At 38.5% G+C, this 21,635-nt stretch overlaps 2 protein-coding genes across 4 annotated transcripts; one reads left to right on the top strand and one right to left on the bottom strand.

The window, feature by feature from the left end:
- The first annotated feature begins 2,176 nt into the window (after window positions 1-2,176).
- best2 (bestrophin 2) lies at window positions 2,177-12,271 on the top strand. Of its 2 annotated transcripts, XM_048196167.1 has the most exons (10): window positions 2,177-2,719; window positions 4,094-4,293; window positions 4,373-4,467; window positions 4,570-4,803; window positions 9,109-9,263; window positions 9,417-9,494; window positions 9,580-9,732; window positions 9,930-10,010; window positions 10,093-10,247; window positions 10,980-12,271. In XM_048196167.1, the coding sequence occupies exons 2-10, from the start codon at window positions 4,142-4,144 to the stop codon at window positions 11,797-11,799; spliced, it is 1,923 nt and encodes a 640-aa protein (XP_048052124.1). In that variant the 5' UTR covers window positions 2,177-2,719; window positions 4,094-4,141; the 3' UTR covers window positions 11,800-12,271. The 2 variants fall into 2 exon arrangements, with proteins under 2 accessions (XP_048052124.1, XP_048052123.1); XM_048196166.1 differs by lacking the exon at window positions 2,177-2,719 and having other exon boundaries at window positions 3,795-4,293.
- A 210-nt stretch (window positions 12,272-12,481) lies between these two features.
- Window positions 12,482-20,866, bottom strand: LOC125271875 (tetraspanin-1-like). Of its 2 annotated transcripts, XM_048196164.1 has the most exons (8): window positions 18,739-20,866; window positions 18,215-18,291; window positions 17,896-18,105; window positions 16,374-16,448; window positions 13,430-13,540; window positions 13,206-13,349; window positions 13,041-13,124; window positions 12,482-12,859 (listed from the first exon to the last, which is right to left on the bottom strand). In XM_048196164.1, exons 2-8 carry the CDS (start codon window positions 18,263-18,265, stop codon window positions 12,773-12,775), a joined length of 762 nt encoding a protein of 253 aa, XP_048052121.1. In that variant the 5' UTR covers window positions 18,266-18,291; window positions 18,739-20,866; the 3' UTR covers window positions 12,482-12,772. The 2 variants fall into 2 exon arrangements, with proteins under 2 accessions (XP_048052121.1, XP_048052122.1); XM_048196165.1 differs by having other exon boundaries at window positions 18,215-20,866.
- Window positions 20,867-21,635: the final 769 nt, after the last annotated feature.

Here is a 21,635-nt window from a genome sequence, read left to right as displayed (position 1 = left end):
TAATGCCGTGTAGTGTCATAATATAGACAGCGACAGTTTTACTCTTTGAGAGATTCATTCGTGAGGGAATAATTACGTAATAATTTTTATTGTAGTCTTACACACATGATGTACAGATGTCTATGCCGTACATGCATTTGTGAATTTGAACCGCGACAGATATTAAGGGAGTGGCTTGATGAAGCGCAGGAGACGCAGATAACTTGATCTTGACCCTTAAGAAACTTTAATTAATGCTGTCAAATATGCTTCAAAGGTAAATTAGTTGCTAATTACAACATTGAAATAAAAAATTGCCTGTACAAATACTAGAAATTGTGAATATAGCCTAAATAATTGGGTAATCATGTAAAAAAAAAATAGTGCACATTTAATTTATCTATTATAACATTTATGTCGTTCTTCTGTCATTTATTCGCTTGGCTGTTTCCTTATAAATGTCTAGAAATTCGTCAAGTTTTTCGTCAGGTGTCTTTTCTCATTCTATGATGTCATTACGTTGCCGTCTTGACTCCAGCCAATCGCTGCATTGCTGATCGTGGTTTCATGTATCGATACATCTGCCCTTTTCATGGAACACGAGAACACGCAGTAATCTTAGACAACTTAATCCAGATATTTTAATTCGTTTGAAGAACCAAATTAGCCAGAGTTCAGTTATCACGATTAGAAGATCTGGCATCTGTCAAATCATCTCAGATGTATTAAGCGAGGTACGAATAATATGCCCCAGATCATAACCCTTCTTTTTCCTCTTTTGTAATGTCTCTCAGCCATCTCGCTTTCTACAGTTTTTCTTCAAATCTCCCTCACTCTCCTCCCCCATCATGAGTGGACACGCCCCTACTGCTGATTGGCTACAAGTGTGTTGTGCTGCTCAGTCCGATCCACTTTCAACAGCTTTTCTCAGAAATCTCTTATTGCACCTTTAAATATTTGTTTTGATATGATGTCAAGTCATAAATTTAACTTGCATTTCAGTCTGTTTCTTAAATCTGTTGATGCTTTTTTGTGGTATTTTGTGAATATCGACAGCTCCTGATCTACGACTTTCATTATATATGAAAAAAGCAGCTTCTGCAGTCTGCAAAATAACTTCTTTTTCACTCTACATAAGAACGACTATCGTATAATGATATGAAGGTTGAGTGAAGCATAATGCCCTTTTACTATTAAGCACTCAAGAGTTGAGTCTAGAGGCACGGTTTTCTGTATTTTGGCGAGATTCAGACCTTTCATCCTGGACCTTAACCGGGAAAAACAAGACCCCCATAGTGCCAGAACAATGCTTTATGTCACAGGTGTCCAGAAGTTTACAAGAGAGAACAGACGGACTATCTGCTCCTGTTTATGACGTGTTACCACCTAACTTGTCACATAAATTCAGCAGGGTCATTGATGTACATTATGGTAAGATTAATCTATATTCTGCATAAATGCATTAGCGTATAACTTCTGGAAGTGCTGTTTGGCTGAGACTGTCTGAAATGCCTGCCTGTCGCTCTCTATCCATCAGGGCCATGGGGCGCAGTGGGAGTCTTCACTAACGAGCACGCCACGGATTTATCCTGGGGCTCCGGACCAGTCCACGCACCGCTGGAGGAACGCAATAGAGATTTACCACATCAAAGACCTCAATGTAATTGCCGTTTTCATACAATAGCAACACCAAAGAATATAGGAGTCTCCGGGGCTAGTTGTCACACTTTTGGTTCAGTGAATATTTCTTAGAGCTTGTGTGTTTTTGAACTTATTTGAAATGTATTGCGTGAAAATTATAATTATTAATATCAGTTGTTTAAAAAAGAAATATTTTGTTTGATAAATGAAATAATGTATATGAAGTTAACAAACGTTCTTCCACAAAAATCCTGTATTTTAAATAGGTATTTTATAGGCTTTTTAATTATAATCTGGAGAACGTGTTCAAGTCAGCATTTACTATGCGTTTACAGCCCTTTTACTATTTAAAGTCGGCATGAAAAGGAAGTTACAATAGTCTCTTCTTCCCTATTGTGACATAAATCAGAGTGAAACGGCTTCTCGAACAAGAACAAATGTAGGGCAGGACTTGATTTTGTCCATTGGGAATTGATTGGATATTTGGATTGTTGTGATTTGCTATTGGTGGATCTCATGTGAGTGACAGGTTGTCCCGCCCTCGCACCACTAAACACGTCATCATATGAAATATGTATATGAAGTTAAGAAAAGTTCTTCCACAAAAAATCATTCACAACAAATCTGCCTATAAAATTGAGACACTATCTTGTCTTATTTTGAACACTATCTTTCCAAAAAAAAAAAAAAAAAAACCCTGCTAGAAAAATACATTTGTGCAATTGGACTTTTGACTCAAAACCATGTGACAACTTGCCCCGTTCTTGCCATCACATTCTCTCACACTGTACAGTTACATGTTTGTAAACTGCAGAGAGGAAATGCTGTGTTTGTATGTTATCTGTGTCATTGTGGATATTGTATAATCTTAATTGTAGACCTCAGTGAGTCTGGGAGAGATGATGTCCTCACTTAAAGTCCCACCTCCTGATGGAGGAGGTGCGTTTGACCCGATGCAAAGAACTCAAGCTCCTGTCAGAACATAAGAAACGACAGAAACACACACAGCCCGTCTGGACGCATGACATGCAGCTCCTCTGGAACATCCTGTGAGAATATGCAGTGAAATATTTTACTCCTCTGAGGCTGAGGAGAAAAGGTAAGAACACTTATAGTTTCATTTAGTCATTTTCTTACATAAAGTTTATTGAATAGAATAATTTATTGTAAATACAATACTGAGTATACAGTATTGTAAAAAAGTAAAAGTGTTGGAAATTGAGTAACAGACTGCGGGAGAAATGCTTGTGAGTTTGTTTCTTGTGCGTAATTGTTTAGAGCACATGCGAAATCTCGTGGAAAAATAAACACCTGTGGCAGTTCAGCATGTTTTTCCTGAAACGGCACGTATATACCCACATTTACCTGCCTCTGTGTTTTAGATGACAAAGCGCTTGTCCCGTGGGATCCACAGCAGGATATCAGACACATTTTGACATCTTGATCCTCAGCCAAACACATAAACACTCAAAAAGAACACCAAATAAAAGTTCCATTGGCAATTTTATGCCACAGACCCCTTATTGGAGCGAAGGAGGCAGAGACGTCCAATCCCAAACATGTCAAAACTATTATTATATAACATGAAATGGACACAAATATTACTATATTTTTGGAAATACAGTTGGCAGTTTAACAGTTTTTTTTATTTTAAGACTAGTCTTTAATAATACCTACATTATGCAAATTAAAATCAAATATAAAAAATGTAATAGTATATATATTTTTATCTGTTTCTTTAGAAATGTACATATTTGTTAATACAGCAAACAGAGGTTTCCTTATGAAGAAAGAATATTTAGAAATACAATTTCTTATTAAAAAAATATTGACTATTGAATTAATACAGTAAAGCATTACATTATTTTATTATTATAAAATGTTTTTTTCTGTCCTTGTTTTATTTTTTGTAATGCTTTTAAAAATGTATATCATATAACAAATTAAATTATATAAAAATGTGGTTTCACTTTATGTGAAGTGTCTTTAACCATATGTACTAACATTTAAATTAATCATTTGATACAATGCACTTATTGTGTAAGTTTTTTTTACATTGTACTTGTAGCACTTTATTTCTGCAGTCCTGTTCCCCATGTACTTACTATGTACTTATTATAGTAATTGCAATAACTGGGTAATAACTAGGTACTAACCCTGAACCTACCCCTAAACCTAACCTTAACCCATGTAGTTACCTTATATTACCCAGTAGTTTCTCAGGTAAGTACACTGTAAGTACACATAAGTGCACATACTGTAAAATAAAGTGTGACCACAATACCTGCATGTTAAAACTTGATTAACTTCTGTAACTCCATCAGTAATTACACTGTTGACCAGGGTTGCCAGGTTTGCGTAACAAAACCAGCAGAATTACTATTCAAACCCCGCCCAATCACAGCCAAAATTAGCCCAATGTATCTTGACTTTACTGTGGTGTGTTTCTGGAGACATTAATCTTCTCTTTAAGCCTTGTTATTTTCCAGCACGCTGTGACACACTGAGTTTGTGGCGCGTGATGACCGTCACTTACACCGCCAGAGTGGCCAATGCGCGCTTCTGCGGCTTCTCCAAACTGCTATTGGCCTGGAAGGGAAGCATCTATAAAGTTCTGTACAAAGAGTTTCTGGCTTTCTTTGCCATGTACACAGCAATCAGCATCACATACAGGTGTGTGTGCTTGTGTTAATGTCCTCATCTGATGCTTTGATCGAGAGTCAGGTTTTATTTACATCATTTTCTTTACCAGATTCTTCCTTGTGGACGATCAGAAGAGATACTTTGAAAAGCTTTCCATTTACTGCAACCACTATGCCAGTCTCATCCCAATGTCTTTCGTATTAGGTATGCATGTTTTCCCAACAAAATGGGAGGATGATATCAATCATTTAAAGGGATTTTAGCAGATGACAAGCATACATTAAAAAATCTTTATATTACACGCAGGGTTTTACGTGACATTAATAGTGAATCGCTGGTGGAATCAGTACACCTCCATCCCGCTGCCAGACAGGATCATGTGCACGCTTTCCGGTGGCGTGCAGGGCGGAGACGAGCATGGCAGGTTGCTGCGACGGACGCTGATGCGCTATGCGAGTCTGTCCGCGCTCCTGATCCTGCGCTCCGTCAGCACAGCCGTGTTCAAGAGATTCCCTACCATGGATCACGTAGTTGAAGCAGGTAAAATGAGTTTACAACACTCCACACCACAACAAGGCAGAACACCCAAGCAACACTAAACCAACCAAAGTGAATTGCCAACGAACAGTGCTTTCACACTGAAAGTGAAACGATTGATTGTCTTCAGCTAAATCACGGCTGCACAATATGTGGCGCTGACTGAGAATGCATTTTACGCCTGCACACTAGGTGGCGCAGCCACCTACTATTCAGCTATTCGGCCTATTAAATGTTGGCGCATATCACCACAAGGCACAATCGCTCTTCTCTCTTTGGCATAGTTTTTTTCTGTTTACACTGGTTTTCAAAATAGATTTCTGTGCTAAAGCACCACCTATCTCGCCCTTTTGTGCAACAGCAGTGACACCATATGCCAGTGGCATGTGATCTAAAGATCAAATCTAATTGGATAAGCCTTTCCTTGTGGAGCAACGGGAAAAAAATTGACATGCTGGTCAAAAAAAAAAATTCAGATCTTGAATTTCAGATCATGACTCACTTAATTGTTAGTAGTGGTAGTACAAGGAACTATTTGTTGTTGTTACACAAAGAGTTAAAAATACACAAGGGTTTAAAGCTGTGGTGGACATATGGAAACCTATGGAAGCCAGTTTCCTTCACAGAATAAAAAAAAAAAAAAAAGGCAATTGCGACTTATTTCACAATTCTGACTTCACAGGTGTGACATTGCGTCTTTTTAAAGATGTCATTCCACCCGTGTGTTTCTGGATGCGGTTGTTTCCTGGCCACATCTGACAGCCACGATCATTGCCTCACATGTCTGTGGCGTAAGCATGCTGAAGAGCATTTGTAGATGAGTCATGTGGGGCGATGTCCACACGCCGGGCTGCCACAAGTGTTGGGCTTGAGTGGAACCCTCCACCATGTCTCGGACCTAAACGGCTGGATGATTGGTATCTTGGCGTGGGGCATGTTAAACAGCAGCGTCCTGCTCCAGTGCCTTTCTTCCCGGAAATGCACAAAGAGGTCACAAAGTCGTGGAATGCACCTCTTTTTGCCCAAAGCTGCTCTGCTGCCTCCTCTGCTCTCACTACCCTTGATGGCGGGGTGGCCAAAGGGTACGTGGAGATCCCCTAGGTGGAGCATGCAATTGCGGTGCAGTTTTGTTTCGCAAAATGCTGCCACCTAGATGTGTCGTCCGCATCTCTCATCCAAGGCCTGTAAGGCTTATGGCACCGCTGGACAGACCGCCTCTGCCCTGCATGCCATGGCTCTCTTGTAAGTGTATCAAGCCAAGGCACTAAAAGAGCTGCACGAGAGTAAATCTGACCCAGGGTTGATGCAGAAGCTGCACACAGTGACGGACCTCAGATGAAACAAAAGTCATTATGCGGTCCCTTAGGGAGACGATGTCCACATTGTTGGTCGAGGAGTGCCATTTCTGGCTGAACCTGGCCGGGATGAAGGAGGTCGACAAAGTTCCCTTTCTTGACTACTCCATCTCCAAGGCTGGCCTTTTCAGTGACACTGTTGAGGACTTCGCCCAGCAGTTCTCAGCAGTCCTGCATGCAGAGGCAACTCGGGTCACTGCCAGTTTTATTCCCTGACCGAGGGGACTCTTGGCATGGATGCACTAGCACACAGCTGGCCCGGGGTTTACACAAGTATGCGTTTCCCCCAGTGAGCCTGCTCTCACAGACGCTCTGCAAGGAAGAGGAACAGGTCTAGAAGGTCATCTCTTCGTTGTTTAGTGTTCTTCTCGTGGGGAAGACCCCCGTAGATGCCCTGGAAATGTTGTGCTTTCTTTCCTGCAAGACGGGTTAGAGCGAAGGCTGTGCCCCTCCAACCTGAAAGTGTATGTTGCCACTATTGCCGCACATCACGAAGCAGTAGACGGTAAGTCTTTGAGCAAACACAACTTAGTGGTCCGGTTCCTGAGAGGCTAAATTCTCCTTGGCAAAACCTCATCCCTCTTGGGATCTTTCTCTGGTCTTAGTGGCTCTTCAGAGAGTACCGTTTGAGCCCTTACAGTCAATGGAGATAAAGATCCTGTCCCTTAAGACAGTACTCCTGACTGTGCTCACATCCATAAAGAGGGTGTCGAACCTGCAGGCATTTACGCTCAATGAAGCATGCTTAAAATTTGGGCTGATTCTCATGTAATCCTGAGCCCCAGATACGTGTCCAAAGTTCCACACCACTCCTTCAGGGATTAGGTGGTGAATTTGTGAGTGCTGCCCTCAGAGAAGGCAGACCTTGTTCGTGCCCTGCGTTTGTACGTGGACTGCACACAGAGCTTTTGAACCTCAGAACAGCTCTTTGTCTGCTATGGATGCCAGCAGAAGGGAATGGCTGTCTCCAAACATAGGCTGGCCCACTGGATATGGGATGCCATCATCTTGGCGTACCAATCCTGAGATGAGACGAGCCGTGCCCTCTTGGAGTGAGAGCTCACTCAACATGAAATGTTGCTTCTTCCTAGGTGTTGGCAAACTTATGTAGAACTGCGGGCTGGATGACACCTAACACATTCGCGAGATTCTACAATCTCTGAGTGAAGTGTCCTCCCGGTGTGTTGTGTACAAAAAAGTAATATGTGAGAAGAGTGTTTCGCTTGCTGTGCCATTCCCCTCTGAGGACAGGTATGAGCACCTATTCTACTCTGCAGGTGAGGTCCCTGGCTGGTGAACCCTGGTGAGTTCCTCCAGCATCCTCGGCAGTCAGATGTGGCCAGGTCTAGTATTTGTGTGTATGCCTGGTTGGTCAACCCCTTTACTAAAGTAAAAGCCCATATGTTGTGGTTCCCCCCTCTGGGTGACCCCTTATGTGTATTTCCATGGTACGGCTTCCCCATTGGCGAGTCTGTGTCTTTCCGTGTCCACTCTGCCATCTCTGTAATGGAATGTGACTCCACCCCTGCACAAGGCAGGATCTACCCCAGAGATCTTCCATATGTAGCACTGCCCCTTGTCAGTCCATATGAATATTTCCCACGTTACATCCCTATGGGCAGGATGTGGTCTCCACTGCATTTCCTTTCAGATTGGAATTGGCACGCTTTCCCAGTGTTATCCAATAGTCTCACTGTTCAGGTTTAAATGGAACATCAGTGATTGACATTCTCCGTGCAAAGCCCTGTCCTTTTTTCCGCCCCAGCAGGTGACTGACTGGTAGGGAATGTCTAGGTTGTTAATGTAAGATGTTAATTCCTGTCGCCGCAACTCCTGTACCTCTGCTGGCACGGCTGAGTTTCATCTCGGCTCATCAGCGGAAAACTTAATGTGTGTATCTGCATGCTGCCTTATGTATAGCAGGGGAGAGGCTTGCAGTGCAAATTTCACTCGCCAATGTGCATTGGCTTTGTTCTGTTACCAGAATCTCAGGCGAGATCCCAATTTATTAACTTCTCCATTCCCTCCTTTAGGGAATGGGGGTTACATAAGTAACCTAGGCGTTAATATTGCTTAATATTGTAAGAAATTAATTCAGAATTGTGCAATATAAACTCGCATTTTTGAGAAAAATTCAGATTTCAGAAAAAAAGATGTTGCCTGATATAAACTCGGAATTTTGAGAAATAAAGTCAGTCGAATAAGTCATTACCCTTTTTTATTTTATTATTCTGTGGCAGAAACTGACCTCCATAAGGGCTTTTTACACTTGAAATAGTTAACCCTGGGTCATTCTAAAGCCCAGGTAAATGGAATCCTGGGTTATCTTGCTTAATGTTTCACACTGGTCATAATTTACCTGGGGTTGACAATTTAACCTGTGTATTTATAAGCTGACATTTCACGCTGCATTCCTAAACCCTGGGTTAACGTTCTTATTTGCATGTTTGTGGAGTCAGTCACTGATTGGACGAACGCTGCACGCAATAGGTTTACACAAAGGTTCTAACATTGTGCATCCTCATATTATATATTGCTGACTGTATACTATCAAATTTGTCCTGAATGGACTTTTTGGACTATAAAGATAAGAATGAAATGGTCTTTTCTTCAATTGTCACTTTTTCTGTCGGCATTAGATATTTCCCCTCAAACGCTGAAGCTACTTTTTATATAACGCACAGTGTGTCCATGACTGTCGAAAGCCAGTGAATATGAGGCACACTATTGGTTGTCCATTGCTAAGCATCTAGTTGTAAAATTCTAAAACCACATCATTTCACACTGCATGAGTTTCGCACCGCAATGCAGAGTTAATACCTCAGAAGCGGTGCAGGGTTTCAAGTGTAAATTGTTCCTTTACCCGGGGTTAAAAGTGGGGTTTAGAAAGACCCGGGGTTAAGCAGAGTGTGAAAAGTCCACCTGACACTGAGTAATGTCTGTCTCTTTCAAGGTTTTATGACAAGAGAAGAGCGTAAGAAGTTTGAGAGTTTACACTCACCCTATAATAAGTACTGGATCCCATGTGTTTGGTTCACTAACCTGGCCGCAGTGGCCCGCTGTGAGGGCAGAATCAAAGATGATAATACTTATAAACTTCTATTGGAGGTAACTACATTCAAAAGATCTTTAAAGCTTTTACATGACAGTATTTATGAAAGTAAGATAGTTAATTTAATTCAAAACATTTGATGCCTAGTGTAAAACCGAAGTGCTTGGATGAAATGATATTTCTATATGTCTTCTATGTTGTTTTTGTAGGAGCTGAACAATTTCAGAGGGAAGTGCAGCATGCTTTTTCACTATGACATGATCAGCATACCATTGGTCTACACACAGGTAAAATACATGCTTAAGATGAGAGAGACTGAAAGGGTTTCATGGCATGTGATGGAATATGAATTGATATCTTTTTCCATCGCAGGTTGTGACTCTGGCAGTGTACAGTTTCTTCCTGGTGTGTCTGATTGGTCGTCAGTTTCTGGACCCGGGTCAGGGTTATCCGGGTCATGACCTTGACCTTTACGTCCCCATCTTTACCCTTCTGCAGTTCTTTTTCTATGCTGGCTGGTTGAAGGTCAGGAATCAGAACCCCTGATATCATTTAAATATTAATTAGATGTCCCTCCCTTTTCAGATATGACCCTGCCCCACAAGCGTAAATGTCGCTATAAAACATGAACCCAAAAGTATCATTCCATGACTAATTTAATCATTATTAGCGTTTCTTTAGCCATTACTATTTATTTGTGTCACTGTGTAATTATTTCTCAGGTGGCAGAGCAGCTCATAAATCCATTTGGAGAGGATGATGATGACTTTGAGACCAATTGGTTGATAGATAGAAACTTCCAGGTGATAATTCAATTACAATATACAGAGAAAATGTCTCTTTGTGGAACAAATGAAAGACTATGATTTTATATGTGTTTAAAAGGTGTCTATGATGGCGGTGGATGAGATGTATGGAGATTTGCCCATGATGGAGAGAGATCGTTACTGGAATGATTCAAATCCTCGTCCGCCATACACAGCCGCTACGCTCTTCGTGCTGCGCAAACCCTCTTTCCAAGGCTCCACATTCGACATGGCGTCAGTGATCACCAAACACAAATCCATTGATCTTTTCAGACTAGACAGTTTACTGTACACTGTACAACTGCAAACAATCTGAAGAAAAAAAGAAAAAAAAAGATAATATGGTGGATTTCAGTCATAAATATTTAAGTATGATTTTAAAAGGAATAGTTTGACCAAAAAATTTACATTTAGAAAAAAAATTGGATGGTGCTTTATATATTTGCTGTACATTTTTGGATTGGATTAAATATTTTTTTAAAGAAATGAATACTTTTATTCAGCAAGGATGCATTAAATTGATCAAAAGTGACAGTAAAGACAAAAAAATCTGTTTTTAAGCATTCTGTTTATCAAAGAAAAAATAAGCAGGGCAACTGTTTTCAACATTGATAATAATCAGAAATATTTCTTGAGCATCAAATAAGTATATTAGAATGATTTCTGAAGGATCATGTGACACTGAAGATGAGTAATGATGCTGAAAACTCAGCTTTGATCACAGGATTAAATTACATTTTAAAATATATTTAAATAGAAAACAGTTATTTTAAATTGTAATAATATTTTACAATATTTCTGTTTTTACTGTATTTTTAATCAAATAAAAGCAGCCTTGGTGAACATAAAGAGACTTCTTTCAAAAAATCATATAATAACTCCAAATTTTGAATGCTAATGTAAAAACAAAATAATGGATAAAGTGAAAAACAAATAAGTTATTTTGTTGACATTTCAAATCCCCAGAATTCCTAAAGAGGAGATGCATTTCCAGCCTCTGCAGGAGATTGCTGAGAACCTAGAGGAATCCGTGACGCGGAATCACAACCTCGCCCTCTTTAATCGGCTCCTCGGCTCCGCCCCCTCTCCCACAAGCTTCATGGGCGGAGCCTTACGCCGCACCTCCGCCCAGCTGCGGCGTTTGACACGCTCCATCAGTCCGGACCCCTCCTTCTCTGACACAGAGGATGAGGAAGAGGAGAGCGCGGTGAGGAGCGTGGGCACGGCCGGCTCCATGCCGTCTGGACTCGGGCTGGACACCACACAGAGCACCATCTGCAGCTGTGGAGGACTCATCAGCACCTGTCCTCCGCTGTCAGATGTGGAATTCCACCAGCAAGGTGAGAGAGATGGAAGAGGTGAAGAGAAAGACGAGAAGATGGTGGAGAAAGACTCACTACTGCCAAAAATCCCACCGCCCACAGCACAGGCGTCAGCAGGGAGGAAGAGTCCTCTTGCTCAGGGACAAGTCAAGTCTCATTTCTGTTCCTCAAACACCACCAATCACTCTGTACCCGACTTCTACTCTTTCCAGCCTATCCGTGACCCGGCAAAGGTCACGACACCAAAACCAAATCTACCCGATAGCAAAGAAGCAGCAGTGTCTTTACTGACTGCTCCATCGCCTGAAGTTTCAGCGTTTCCGGAGAATTCAGAAAGAGAGCGGATGCTGGCAGATTCACAATGGCTGCCTTCTAATGGTCAAAGTCAGTGTGTAAGTGTAAGGTCAGAGGTCACAGGGTCGAGTAGTGAGGTCATGGAGCGACCAAATAGAGCAAATATTTGAACTGCATGATCGCTTTCATATTTTTTTCATATTGATACATGCAACTAGAAAGTTTGGATGCAATTTTGTTGCATTATAATACTTGGCAGATTATTTTTAAACTTTATATTTAGATTCTTCTGAAAGTGAATGCCATGATATGTAATCATGTGACAGAATAATGATAATCAGCACTGAAACTGATCTAGCTTTTCTAGTTTCTTGGAAATAGAGTAAATGTCTACATAAAATAGCAACATGAGGTAAATAAAAAATATAATTTTCTCTTTTGAATATATGACAATAATGTGAAAGAATACAGTATAACAGGCAATGCTCTTATGAATGTAAATGATAGTGTTCAGATGATTATTAGGTTTGATGTTGATATGTACTGTTGGAAATAATCCTCATGTATTGCAGCAATGTAAGACTGGTGCTTTTATATATTAATATAAAGTGCAATGTAAAAAATAGCAAATAAAAATATGCAGTAAACACATAAATGAGTTTTTATATTTACAGTTTATAGTTTACTACAGAATGAAATGTTAAAGCAGCAGCAAAGTTTGTAGGCTTACTAGAGGAATAGAAATATCTCTTAAATAATAAAGTTATTAATATAATTTAATAAAATATTTAATACAGTTTTCCATGAATTATTCCACAACAGGATTTTCTCAAAGCAATGTTTTATGTTTATTAATCATTTTGAAAGGAAAGTATTAAAGTTGAACAGTTGTTCTTTATAGTAATAGATTCATATTCTCAGTGATTTGTCTTTACAAAAAAATTAAGAAACATTTAATGAAAAGAGAAGCCACTATGCACTTTGTTATATTTCATAGGCGTTGTAAAACTGAAATCAAGTAATATTTTTAAGAAAGTAACTTTTTTCATAACAAAATGTGATTTCCTCCTGAAAGCACTGTATGTAAATGCAAAAGCAATAATAAAACACACAAACTTCCACACATTTATAAAAAGTTGTTTATCATAGAAAATCTTCAAAGGGGTCCGGGAGATCAGGTATGCGTCTCAAGCATCGGTAGACTTTCAGGGAAACGACCAAGGCAACAATCTGGAAAACAGAGTTGAAGTTGAATATAACTATTATTTATCATCAAGAACTGACTGCTGTTTTAGTACAATGCTCTCTTAGATTCATTCCTGCTGACGGACTACTAACATACAAGATGTCTGATTTCCCACTTTCTAATTGTTCAAAGTTTAGGTAGGTCAAGGGTCACATATATTATTACCTCTAGAAAGCCGATCAAAAAGGACAAAGCTCCAGAAATGGGAATGTTTTCGGTCAACAGCAGTTGAATGCAGCCCCTTACTTTCTATAGCAGGAATGAAAGAGTTTCATAAAAATAATGTAATCATGATCTTTTTGCTGTATTTTGGTCATGATGAGGCAGTACCTTATTCTCAGCTTTTTCTTTACTACATGTTGAATGTGTTTTTGAAAACCGACTGCAGCATTGTTTGGGATACAAGTTCTTCTGTTCTTCTTCCCTAGCGGAATGTGTGAAGTCAGCATAGCCTTTGTATCCACAGCAACGCAGCTTCATTAAAGTGAAAATTGTAATATTCATTAGAAGGACCACAGCTGACATACATGAAGGCTTATGCATGACGGTCTTACCTTGTTCATAGTTTCATCCCATACGAGAGTGATTGAAGTGTCATTCTCTTTATAGCTCTCCTGAAGGCTTTTTATCATTTTGCTCTCTAAGCTGCTCAAGGATTTTTCTTTCTGTTAACCATAAAAGGAAGCATTTGGATAAAGCTCTGTTCCTGTATTTAACCAGTATGGAACATTATGTGAGACAGGTTGGTTGGCACAGGGTTAATTTCCGCTTCATAACTGAATTCCTTTTTGAAACTGATTGATACGATCAAGACAAAATATCAAAACTAGACAATTTCTGCATCCCAGTTTGCACTATCCATTCTAAATAATATTTAAAATTAGAATTCTGATAATAACGAGCAAAATCACTGAAGAAAATAGAAATACAAAAACTACAACTAACTTCCAGCCACAGCCTTAGATGAAACTGAAAAGACATTAAATCTCTCTTATTACAAACCAGACATTTGTCTACAGTTCTATTTTAGAATTAACAGGTTTAGATGTTGATATTTTATTGAAAATGTTTGATCACCATTATGGTGATCAATGTTTCATTTAGTTGGGCAGTTTGACTCTTGGTCTTGGAAGAAAGCGTAACTGACATCGCACAGAAAGGCTTAGGACGTAGTGTAAGCGTTTTGAACTGTGAGAAGCATTACACTTTCTTCGTAAGATGAATACTGAAAGCGGTCTGGCGGTAGCTAGATATTTTACTTTATAACCTGTTAAATATGGATTTTTTTTTTTTTTACACAAACACATCGATTCACTTCAGAAGGCCTTTATTAACCCCCCAGAGCCGTTTGGAGTATGTTTTGCTTTGGATGGATGCACTTTCCTGAGCTTTATACTTGTTGGTCCTGTTCACTGCCATTATAAAGCTTAGAAGCGATTAATATAACTCTGATTGTGTTCATCTGAAAAAAGAAATTTATATTACCTGGGATGGCTTGAGGGTGAGTAAAGCTTAGGTTCATTTTAATTTTAAAGTGAACTAATCCTTTACGTTTGTAGCATGAATCATGTCACCATTGATGAGAAACATATGCTGATTCTTGATGTCTGTGTGTGTTTAATTTCTTTCCCTCCACAATGTGTATAAAAGTTAAAATTCAAAATATGTGATCTGTGGTATGAAGGTACTGTTGGTGAAAATAACAAACAACCACTCTCGATCTGTGATGGGACTAGACAATCAGTTTTCTTCTTGATGGTGTAAACCATATCACCTGATCGTTCCAGTTTATGGTCTCCTTTGTAACAAATTATGTTTTTCTGTAAACACTATTACAAAGACCACAAACTTAACATAAAAACCAAGAGACAAACTGGCCAACTAAAGGAAACACTGATCACCATAATAGTGACCAAATATTTTCAATAACACATAAGCCTCTGTTAATTTTCAAAAAGACCTGTGGACGATTGACAGAAATAAAATCAGTCCGGTTTGTTATAATAGAGATTGAATGTCTTTTCAGTTGATTTCATCTAAGGCTGGAAGTCAGTTGTAGTTCTTATTTTTCTCTTTCTTTCAGTGATTCTGCTCATTATCATCAGGTGTCTTTAATAATCAAACAATCAACACTTAATTACTCTAACTCTAATACTGCTTCTGTGTTACTTTTAACACCCTGCTGGTGGTTCCTGTATAAACATCATGCAGAGTTAATATAACACCGGGGAATTTAAAGGGTTAGTTCACCCAAAAATGAAAATTCTGTCATTTATTACTTACCCTCATGTTGTTTCACACCCGTAAGACCTTCGTTAATCTTCTGAACACAAATTAAGATATTTTAGTTGAAATCCGATTGCTTCGTGAGGCCTCCATAGGGAGCAATGACATTTCCTCTCTCAAGATCCATTAATTTACTAAAAACATATTTAAATCAGTTCATGTGAGTACAGTGGTTCAGTATTAATATTATAAAGCGACAAGAATATTTTTGGTGCGCCAAATTTCAAAACACTGGTTCAGGAAGATTCGGAGCATAATGAATCAGCGCCAAAGTCACGTGATTTCAGCAGTTTGGCGGTTTGACACACAATCCTAATTATGATTCGATACGCTGATTCATTATGCTCCGAATCTTCCTGAAGCAGTGTTTTGAAATCGGCCATCACTATATAAGTCGTTATGTTTTTTTTGGCGCACCAAAAATATTCTCATCACTTTATAATATTAATATTGAACCACTGTACTCACATGAACTGATTTAAATATGTTTTTAGTACCTTTATGGATCTTGAGAGAGGAAGTGTCCATTGCTCCCTATGCAGGCCTCACTGAGCCATCGGATTTCAACAAAAATATCTTAGTTTGTGTTCTGAAGATCAACGAGAGGTCTTACGGGTGTGGAACGACATGAGGGTGAGTAATAAATGAAAGAATTTTCATTTTTGCGTGAACAAACCCTTTAAGCATAAGTAGACGAATTGTGATGCAGCAAAGGTGTCAAAAATTTACCAAAATAACTAAAAAATAATATTAGCTAACTAATTAGAAAGACATTTAAATATAATGATTTTTAATTAATAAAGATGTAAACAGTTATATTTTGAATATTTGAAGTAGACCATGCTGCCTCGCTAACATCATTTTTGTGTTAAAACCATCTAAAAAAAGAAAACATAGTTTAACTGAATTGTATATGAAAAATTTCAGCAAATCATATATATTACACAAAAAAAATATGGTTATCAAATCACAAATGTGTGTTGATTATTATCTTTTATGTCCCCACAACCTGTGTGCCAACGATTCCTGTTTTGCAACATAACTTAAGCCATGAATTAACAAAAGAAAGATTTTTGTGACATTGTGTTATTTTCGTAACTGATAATTCAAGCTTTCATTTGTTTTATCTTAATTTGGTTTCATCTATTTTTTTTTTTGGATTAAAGATTCTCCACAATTATTAAATATTGGGTCTCATATATTTGCTCTCACCACAGAATTGGGGTAGACCATTAACACTGCCCAGATGACCTGGAGGATTAAGATGATGAGCACAACGACGAAAAACTAAAATAAAATTGAAGAAAAAAAAGAAATTAAAACAGGGCAGTACATTTGGCTTTAAATTTGTTCATGTCAAGACATTTTTAAGCATTTCTACAATAGGCCTATTTAACTTATATATATATATTTGATCATTGTAAGTCAGAAAAATTGCCTAATACTTGTTTAATATAAATACAATGGCTTTTTTACAATGGCTATGACACATTTCTCAATATTCACACAGTTCTCTTTATCAACATTCAGTTTAGCACAGCAGTAAATTTCACATCCAAAATTCATTAAAACTTTTCCAAAACACTAGCAAAGTCACCTAACAAATGCACTTTGTTACTCATAAAACAATGACATAAAAACACTAACTACAGGTAGCATTACAGACAGTTTTCTATTGTAAATTTTCTTCACAAAACAAGAATGACACTTTCTGTTTAGAACATGTTACTTTATCCAAGTTTACATTACAGTACACAATTATTCTTAAGATGTCCCCTTTTGTACAGAGATAGTAATGAAATTGAAAGACTAACACGTGTTTGGCGATATCTAACTGTTTTGACAGCATTTCATTTTTCAGATTCAGAATATAGGCTATTTCAATATGGTATTACTGTAAAAATGTGGCAAATTGCTATCACATTCAGTTTTGTATGTTAGGTTTTGAACTTAAGTTTAACAGTTTTGTAAAAGAATATGTAAACGTGCAAATTAACCAGGTACATCGAGTTTTGGTAGTGGTTAATGTGTCTGAGTGAGAGAACAATTCATGTTATTTGACAGATGTAGTCATTGAATGTATTTTGTGCCAAAGCAATGGAAAAGGGTCCTAAGTTTAGCTCATATAGCCTATACTGTTGTGCTCACTGTGGGAAGAGTTGTGAAAAAGTGACCCAAGTATTGAGAAATTGGTTCTAGTCACGGGCGGACTGGCCATCTGGCATACCGGGCACTTTCCCGGTGGGCCGATGTGCTTTTTTGGGCCAACCGCAAAAATAAAAATAAATAAATAAATAAAATTATCTCTGCCCATGAACAGGCCCATAAAAGTGGTAGGCCTAGATCGGTGGCCCATTGTTTTTTCAATTGACAATTGGCCCAAAACGCTTTAGTCAAAAATATCACATAGGCTAGGTTTTTTCCTTCTGACAGATGTGGTCCATGAAACACCTAGCTCAGCGGCCCATTGGTTGTTTTCTTGATTGACACTGGACTGGCCCAATCATATCTTTGAACAGCACCATCTATGGGATTTCTGCCTGCATGCAGTTTCAGTGTGATCATGGAGAAGAAACGCAAGAAGAGAAGCTGCACCTCCTAATTTGATTGTGATCTTATGTGGTGGTGGGCCGGTCTGGGCCAAAATGCCAGGGCCGATTTTTGGTCCCAGTCCATCCCTGGTTCTAGTGATTGTAAAAAAAACAAAAAAAACAAACAAAAAAAACACACTCACAACCAAGAGCATCCAGCTTTTTTTCTTCAAAGTGCCCAGACAGCCAATCACACCCGTCACAGTGAGGATGCAGCCCAGAGCGATCAGCATCGGGGCCCCCAGGAACAAAAGTGTTGTAAGTGTCACGTCATCCACTGTTTTTAACAAGTCAGATGTCTTGCTCTTCATGTGTGACCATATACCATATCCTACAGCCGCGCCCCCACTCAACTACAGTGTGTGAAAGAGAAAGAAAGAAAAAAAAAACATTTATTTGGTGCTCATTCATCATCAGTGGGCTACTCACTCAATGAACTGATACAAAATGTAATTTACTTACAGTGAAGAAGCTGTAGAAGATGGAACCCAGGTTTAAACATGTTGAGTCCATGATTTTTAAAAATGTTTTATTCTGGTCTGTGATGAAGAGATATGACAAGACAAACTAGGCTATGTTGTTTTCAGATTGTAAACAAGATAGATAGATGCTTTACTAGAGTACTTCCTCCTCCTCAGCTCCTTCGGACACTCTTTCAGGTTTTTACTGGAGTAATATTTTATAAGGGTAACTGTACTTTCACTCAAATACTTGATTTGTGTACTTAGTCCACCACTGCAGTATGTTTGTTTAGTTCGGTATATTAAATTTGCTCTTCTTTTTTTTTTTGCCCAAATTATATATTTCAAGTTGATATTGAAAAACAAGTCTTTTAGATGTAGAATGCCTCTTAAGGTCTAGTATTTTTAAGTCTTTATCCTGGAATTGACTCATTACATTAACCCTGGCTAAAATAATGTCCACACATATGTCAAATCCTTTCATAGAAATCCCATTTGTGTCAAGTGAAACAATATCATACTCACATCAGTGGAATACAGCTTGAGAGATCTGCAGCAGTATCGAAGAGTTCCTGATGATACTAACATAGATGTGTTTGATCTACTGACTCTTAAGCATTCTCACCACATCCACCCTTTGCATACTCACGCTTTGCACTTCCCACCAACAGAAGGTTCTTCTAAAAGTGTTAAGTGCTCACACCCAATGTTCCCTCTAAGATGCGCCTGTGCACGGTCGCGCACTTCAGATGCAAGAATAAATGCTGTGCACAGGGTTTCTACAGGTTTCATCAAATCTAATTTAATGCTTTTTAATGCCTTTTTAATGGCAATTTTTTATTTTTTTAATGCCATATATATATGCCGCTAAATGTCGATAGATGACGACATACGGCAATTAGAAACTTCATCATGTCATTGTTGCATTCGCATTCTGCCAAGTGTCAGCCCTTTACATTTGTTTGCTTCTCTGCTGCTACACTTTTGCTCACTTAATATATTTTAAGCCAAACTCCCAATAAAATTGTTTCATCTATATATTTTGTCTTGTACGAGCAAAACAGTAGTTTGTCCGGAATTTTTTTTTTTGTTTTTGGTAGAAACAAATTTGTTCTGAAGCAATATCCTTTCAGAATATTGCAGCTTTGACGTATGTAAATCTGCATATTTTTGATTGATTACAACTGCATTAAATAATGTTATGGAATTTTTTAAAATATTTTTTGAAAATACAAATAAGAAATGTTAGAGGGGAAATTATATTTTAAAAATGAAACTAAACCACCACTAGGTGGCGTCAAGTAACCATCTTAATAAGTGAGTGTCACTGATTCATTCATTCAAATGATTCATTCCAATGGCTGATTCATTCAAGAATGAATGGGTCATTTAATCTTTGACTCAACCGATTCGTTCAAAACGCTGAATCAGTAATGAAAACAAGGCTGAGAGTTGCGCTTTGGTAGTACTGCTGTGAACTTTGTTTGAAACGATTTTTGGTGCTAAAATAGAACAAAAACAGTCAATGTTCCTTCTAAAATGTAAGTGGCTTAATATTAATTATTTGTTAACTGAACTGTTGTATGAAATCAGTGTCACATTTTTAATCGTGATGGTAGCCTATTTAGCAAAACAGGTCGTGTGATATTACTTACCAGTAAACTCCACATTTTGAATTTTTACTGCAGTATGTTTAACCAAGTTTCTTTTTGTGTGCTTTGCTCATGTTTCCATTTCTCCTCGAGATGCTGCGCGAGCCTCAACAGCGCAACACTGTTATCGTCAGTACATTATACAGCCTATTATTATCCACTATGGATCGCCACTAACACTAAATGAAATAAAATATTTCATACTCCCGTTTTGGTGATTACCAAGTTTGTTTTGTTTGTTTGTTTGTTTGTTTTTTTGGTATTGACTTTTTAATAAGGTCCTTGTCCGGTCGGGAGAGTAAAGTTCGAGCCCTGACGTGTTAAACCAGCACTAAAATCCTGATTTATAGCCTAATCGAGATGTTGTCTGACAAAATCACCATACACATAAAATAGACATTTGCAGTGATTTTAGCTATATGTACACGTAAAATGATCACTCAGGTTAGAAGCAATAGTAGGCCTATCTATTTTATTTGTTCTCTGACTGAGCGCACATCCTCAATGCTGAACCAGAAAGGCGGAACGAATTCCTGCGCCTGCGGCAGAAAAGCAATCTCGTGCTCGTGCGGTTGTACCAGGGGGTCTCGGACGCTAGATCAGGTTAACAAGTCGCTGTATTTGTCACAACACGCTTTCTTAGGAAAAAAAGTCGCAAAAGGGGCCTGAAAAGTCGCTAAGTTGGCAACACTGATGCAGCCTTCTGTCTACAGTTCCCAGCCCGCCGCTGTCTAAACCGGCGTTATGGCAATTTCGCACCGGCCGGAGGCAATTACCAAACTGGTTCCGTGTGCGTATCACACCAATGTACATATTTTGCAACAGCAAATCATTAATTATTTAGGCTTTATTCAAAATAAACTGGTAGTTTTTTTTCAAAACTATCTAAAAAATGTAATGCCTGTATAAATGAAATTTAATGCTTTTCAATGCCATTCAAGGCCTTGATTTTCACAAAATCCATTTAATGACTTTTAATGCTTTTCAATGCCCCGCGGATACCCTGTGTGCAGAGGACAGACGCAGACCTAAAATGTGTGGGGAAAAACATTTGACTGAAGTTTAAAAGAAATAATTACAGTGTTCTGCTCACCCGCAAATTTCCTTTGGCATAGATGTGGCCCAGAATAGTTTATGTTTGCCGGCCTAGTTCTGGCCCACATCTTTTTAGCCAGAACTAAACCAAAAGAGGGCCATATCTCAACCAGTAGTGAGCCAAATAATAAAAACAGACGTGGCCCATATGTTATTCTTGTATGGCTGAATTCTGCAAAGGTCTGACGACCCTTATGTCTCACCAATCTTTCTCAGTTACTATCTGTAAGAAAACGGAAGATAAAAAAAGAAATATATTAGTATAACATAGTATATCAGATATTATTTAAAACAAGCACAAAGGCCTATTACAAATTATTGTAAATAAACATTACAAAGAGTCCGAGCACTTTAGCATTGGGCCAATTTTACCTCAATAAACTGCTAATTCACTGCTTATTAGCCTAATAGTTAGTTTTTTTCTTTAGCAGACGCAGATGGTAAGAGTTTTGAAGAGATTCTGTTGACCGCTTGCTTGAAGATGCCCGGCCCCTATATGTGCTGCTTTTTACAGCGCGAGACCGTTTTTCTTGGTTTACTGTTAAATGCTGTAAATAGAGTGCCCCAGGGATGACGCGTTTTTGTAGGCCAACCCGGAAGTTAGCGGTGCACGGGTTCCCTCGGTTGAAAGCCTATGCATTTTTCCTATAGACTTTTGGAAAATCGCAGAAAATA

Source organism: Megalobrama amblycephala, linkage group LG7, assembly GCF_018812025.1.
Source record: "Megalobrama amblycephala isolate DHTTF-2021 linkage group LG7, ASM1881202v1, whole genome shotgun sequence".
Lineage (NCBI taxonomy): Eukaryota > Metazoa > Chordata > Actinopteri > Cypriniformes > Xenocyprididae > Megalobrama > Megalobrama amblycephala.
This window is presented reverse-complemented; position numbering and strand designations above follow the sequence as displayed.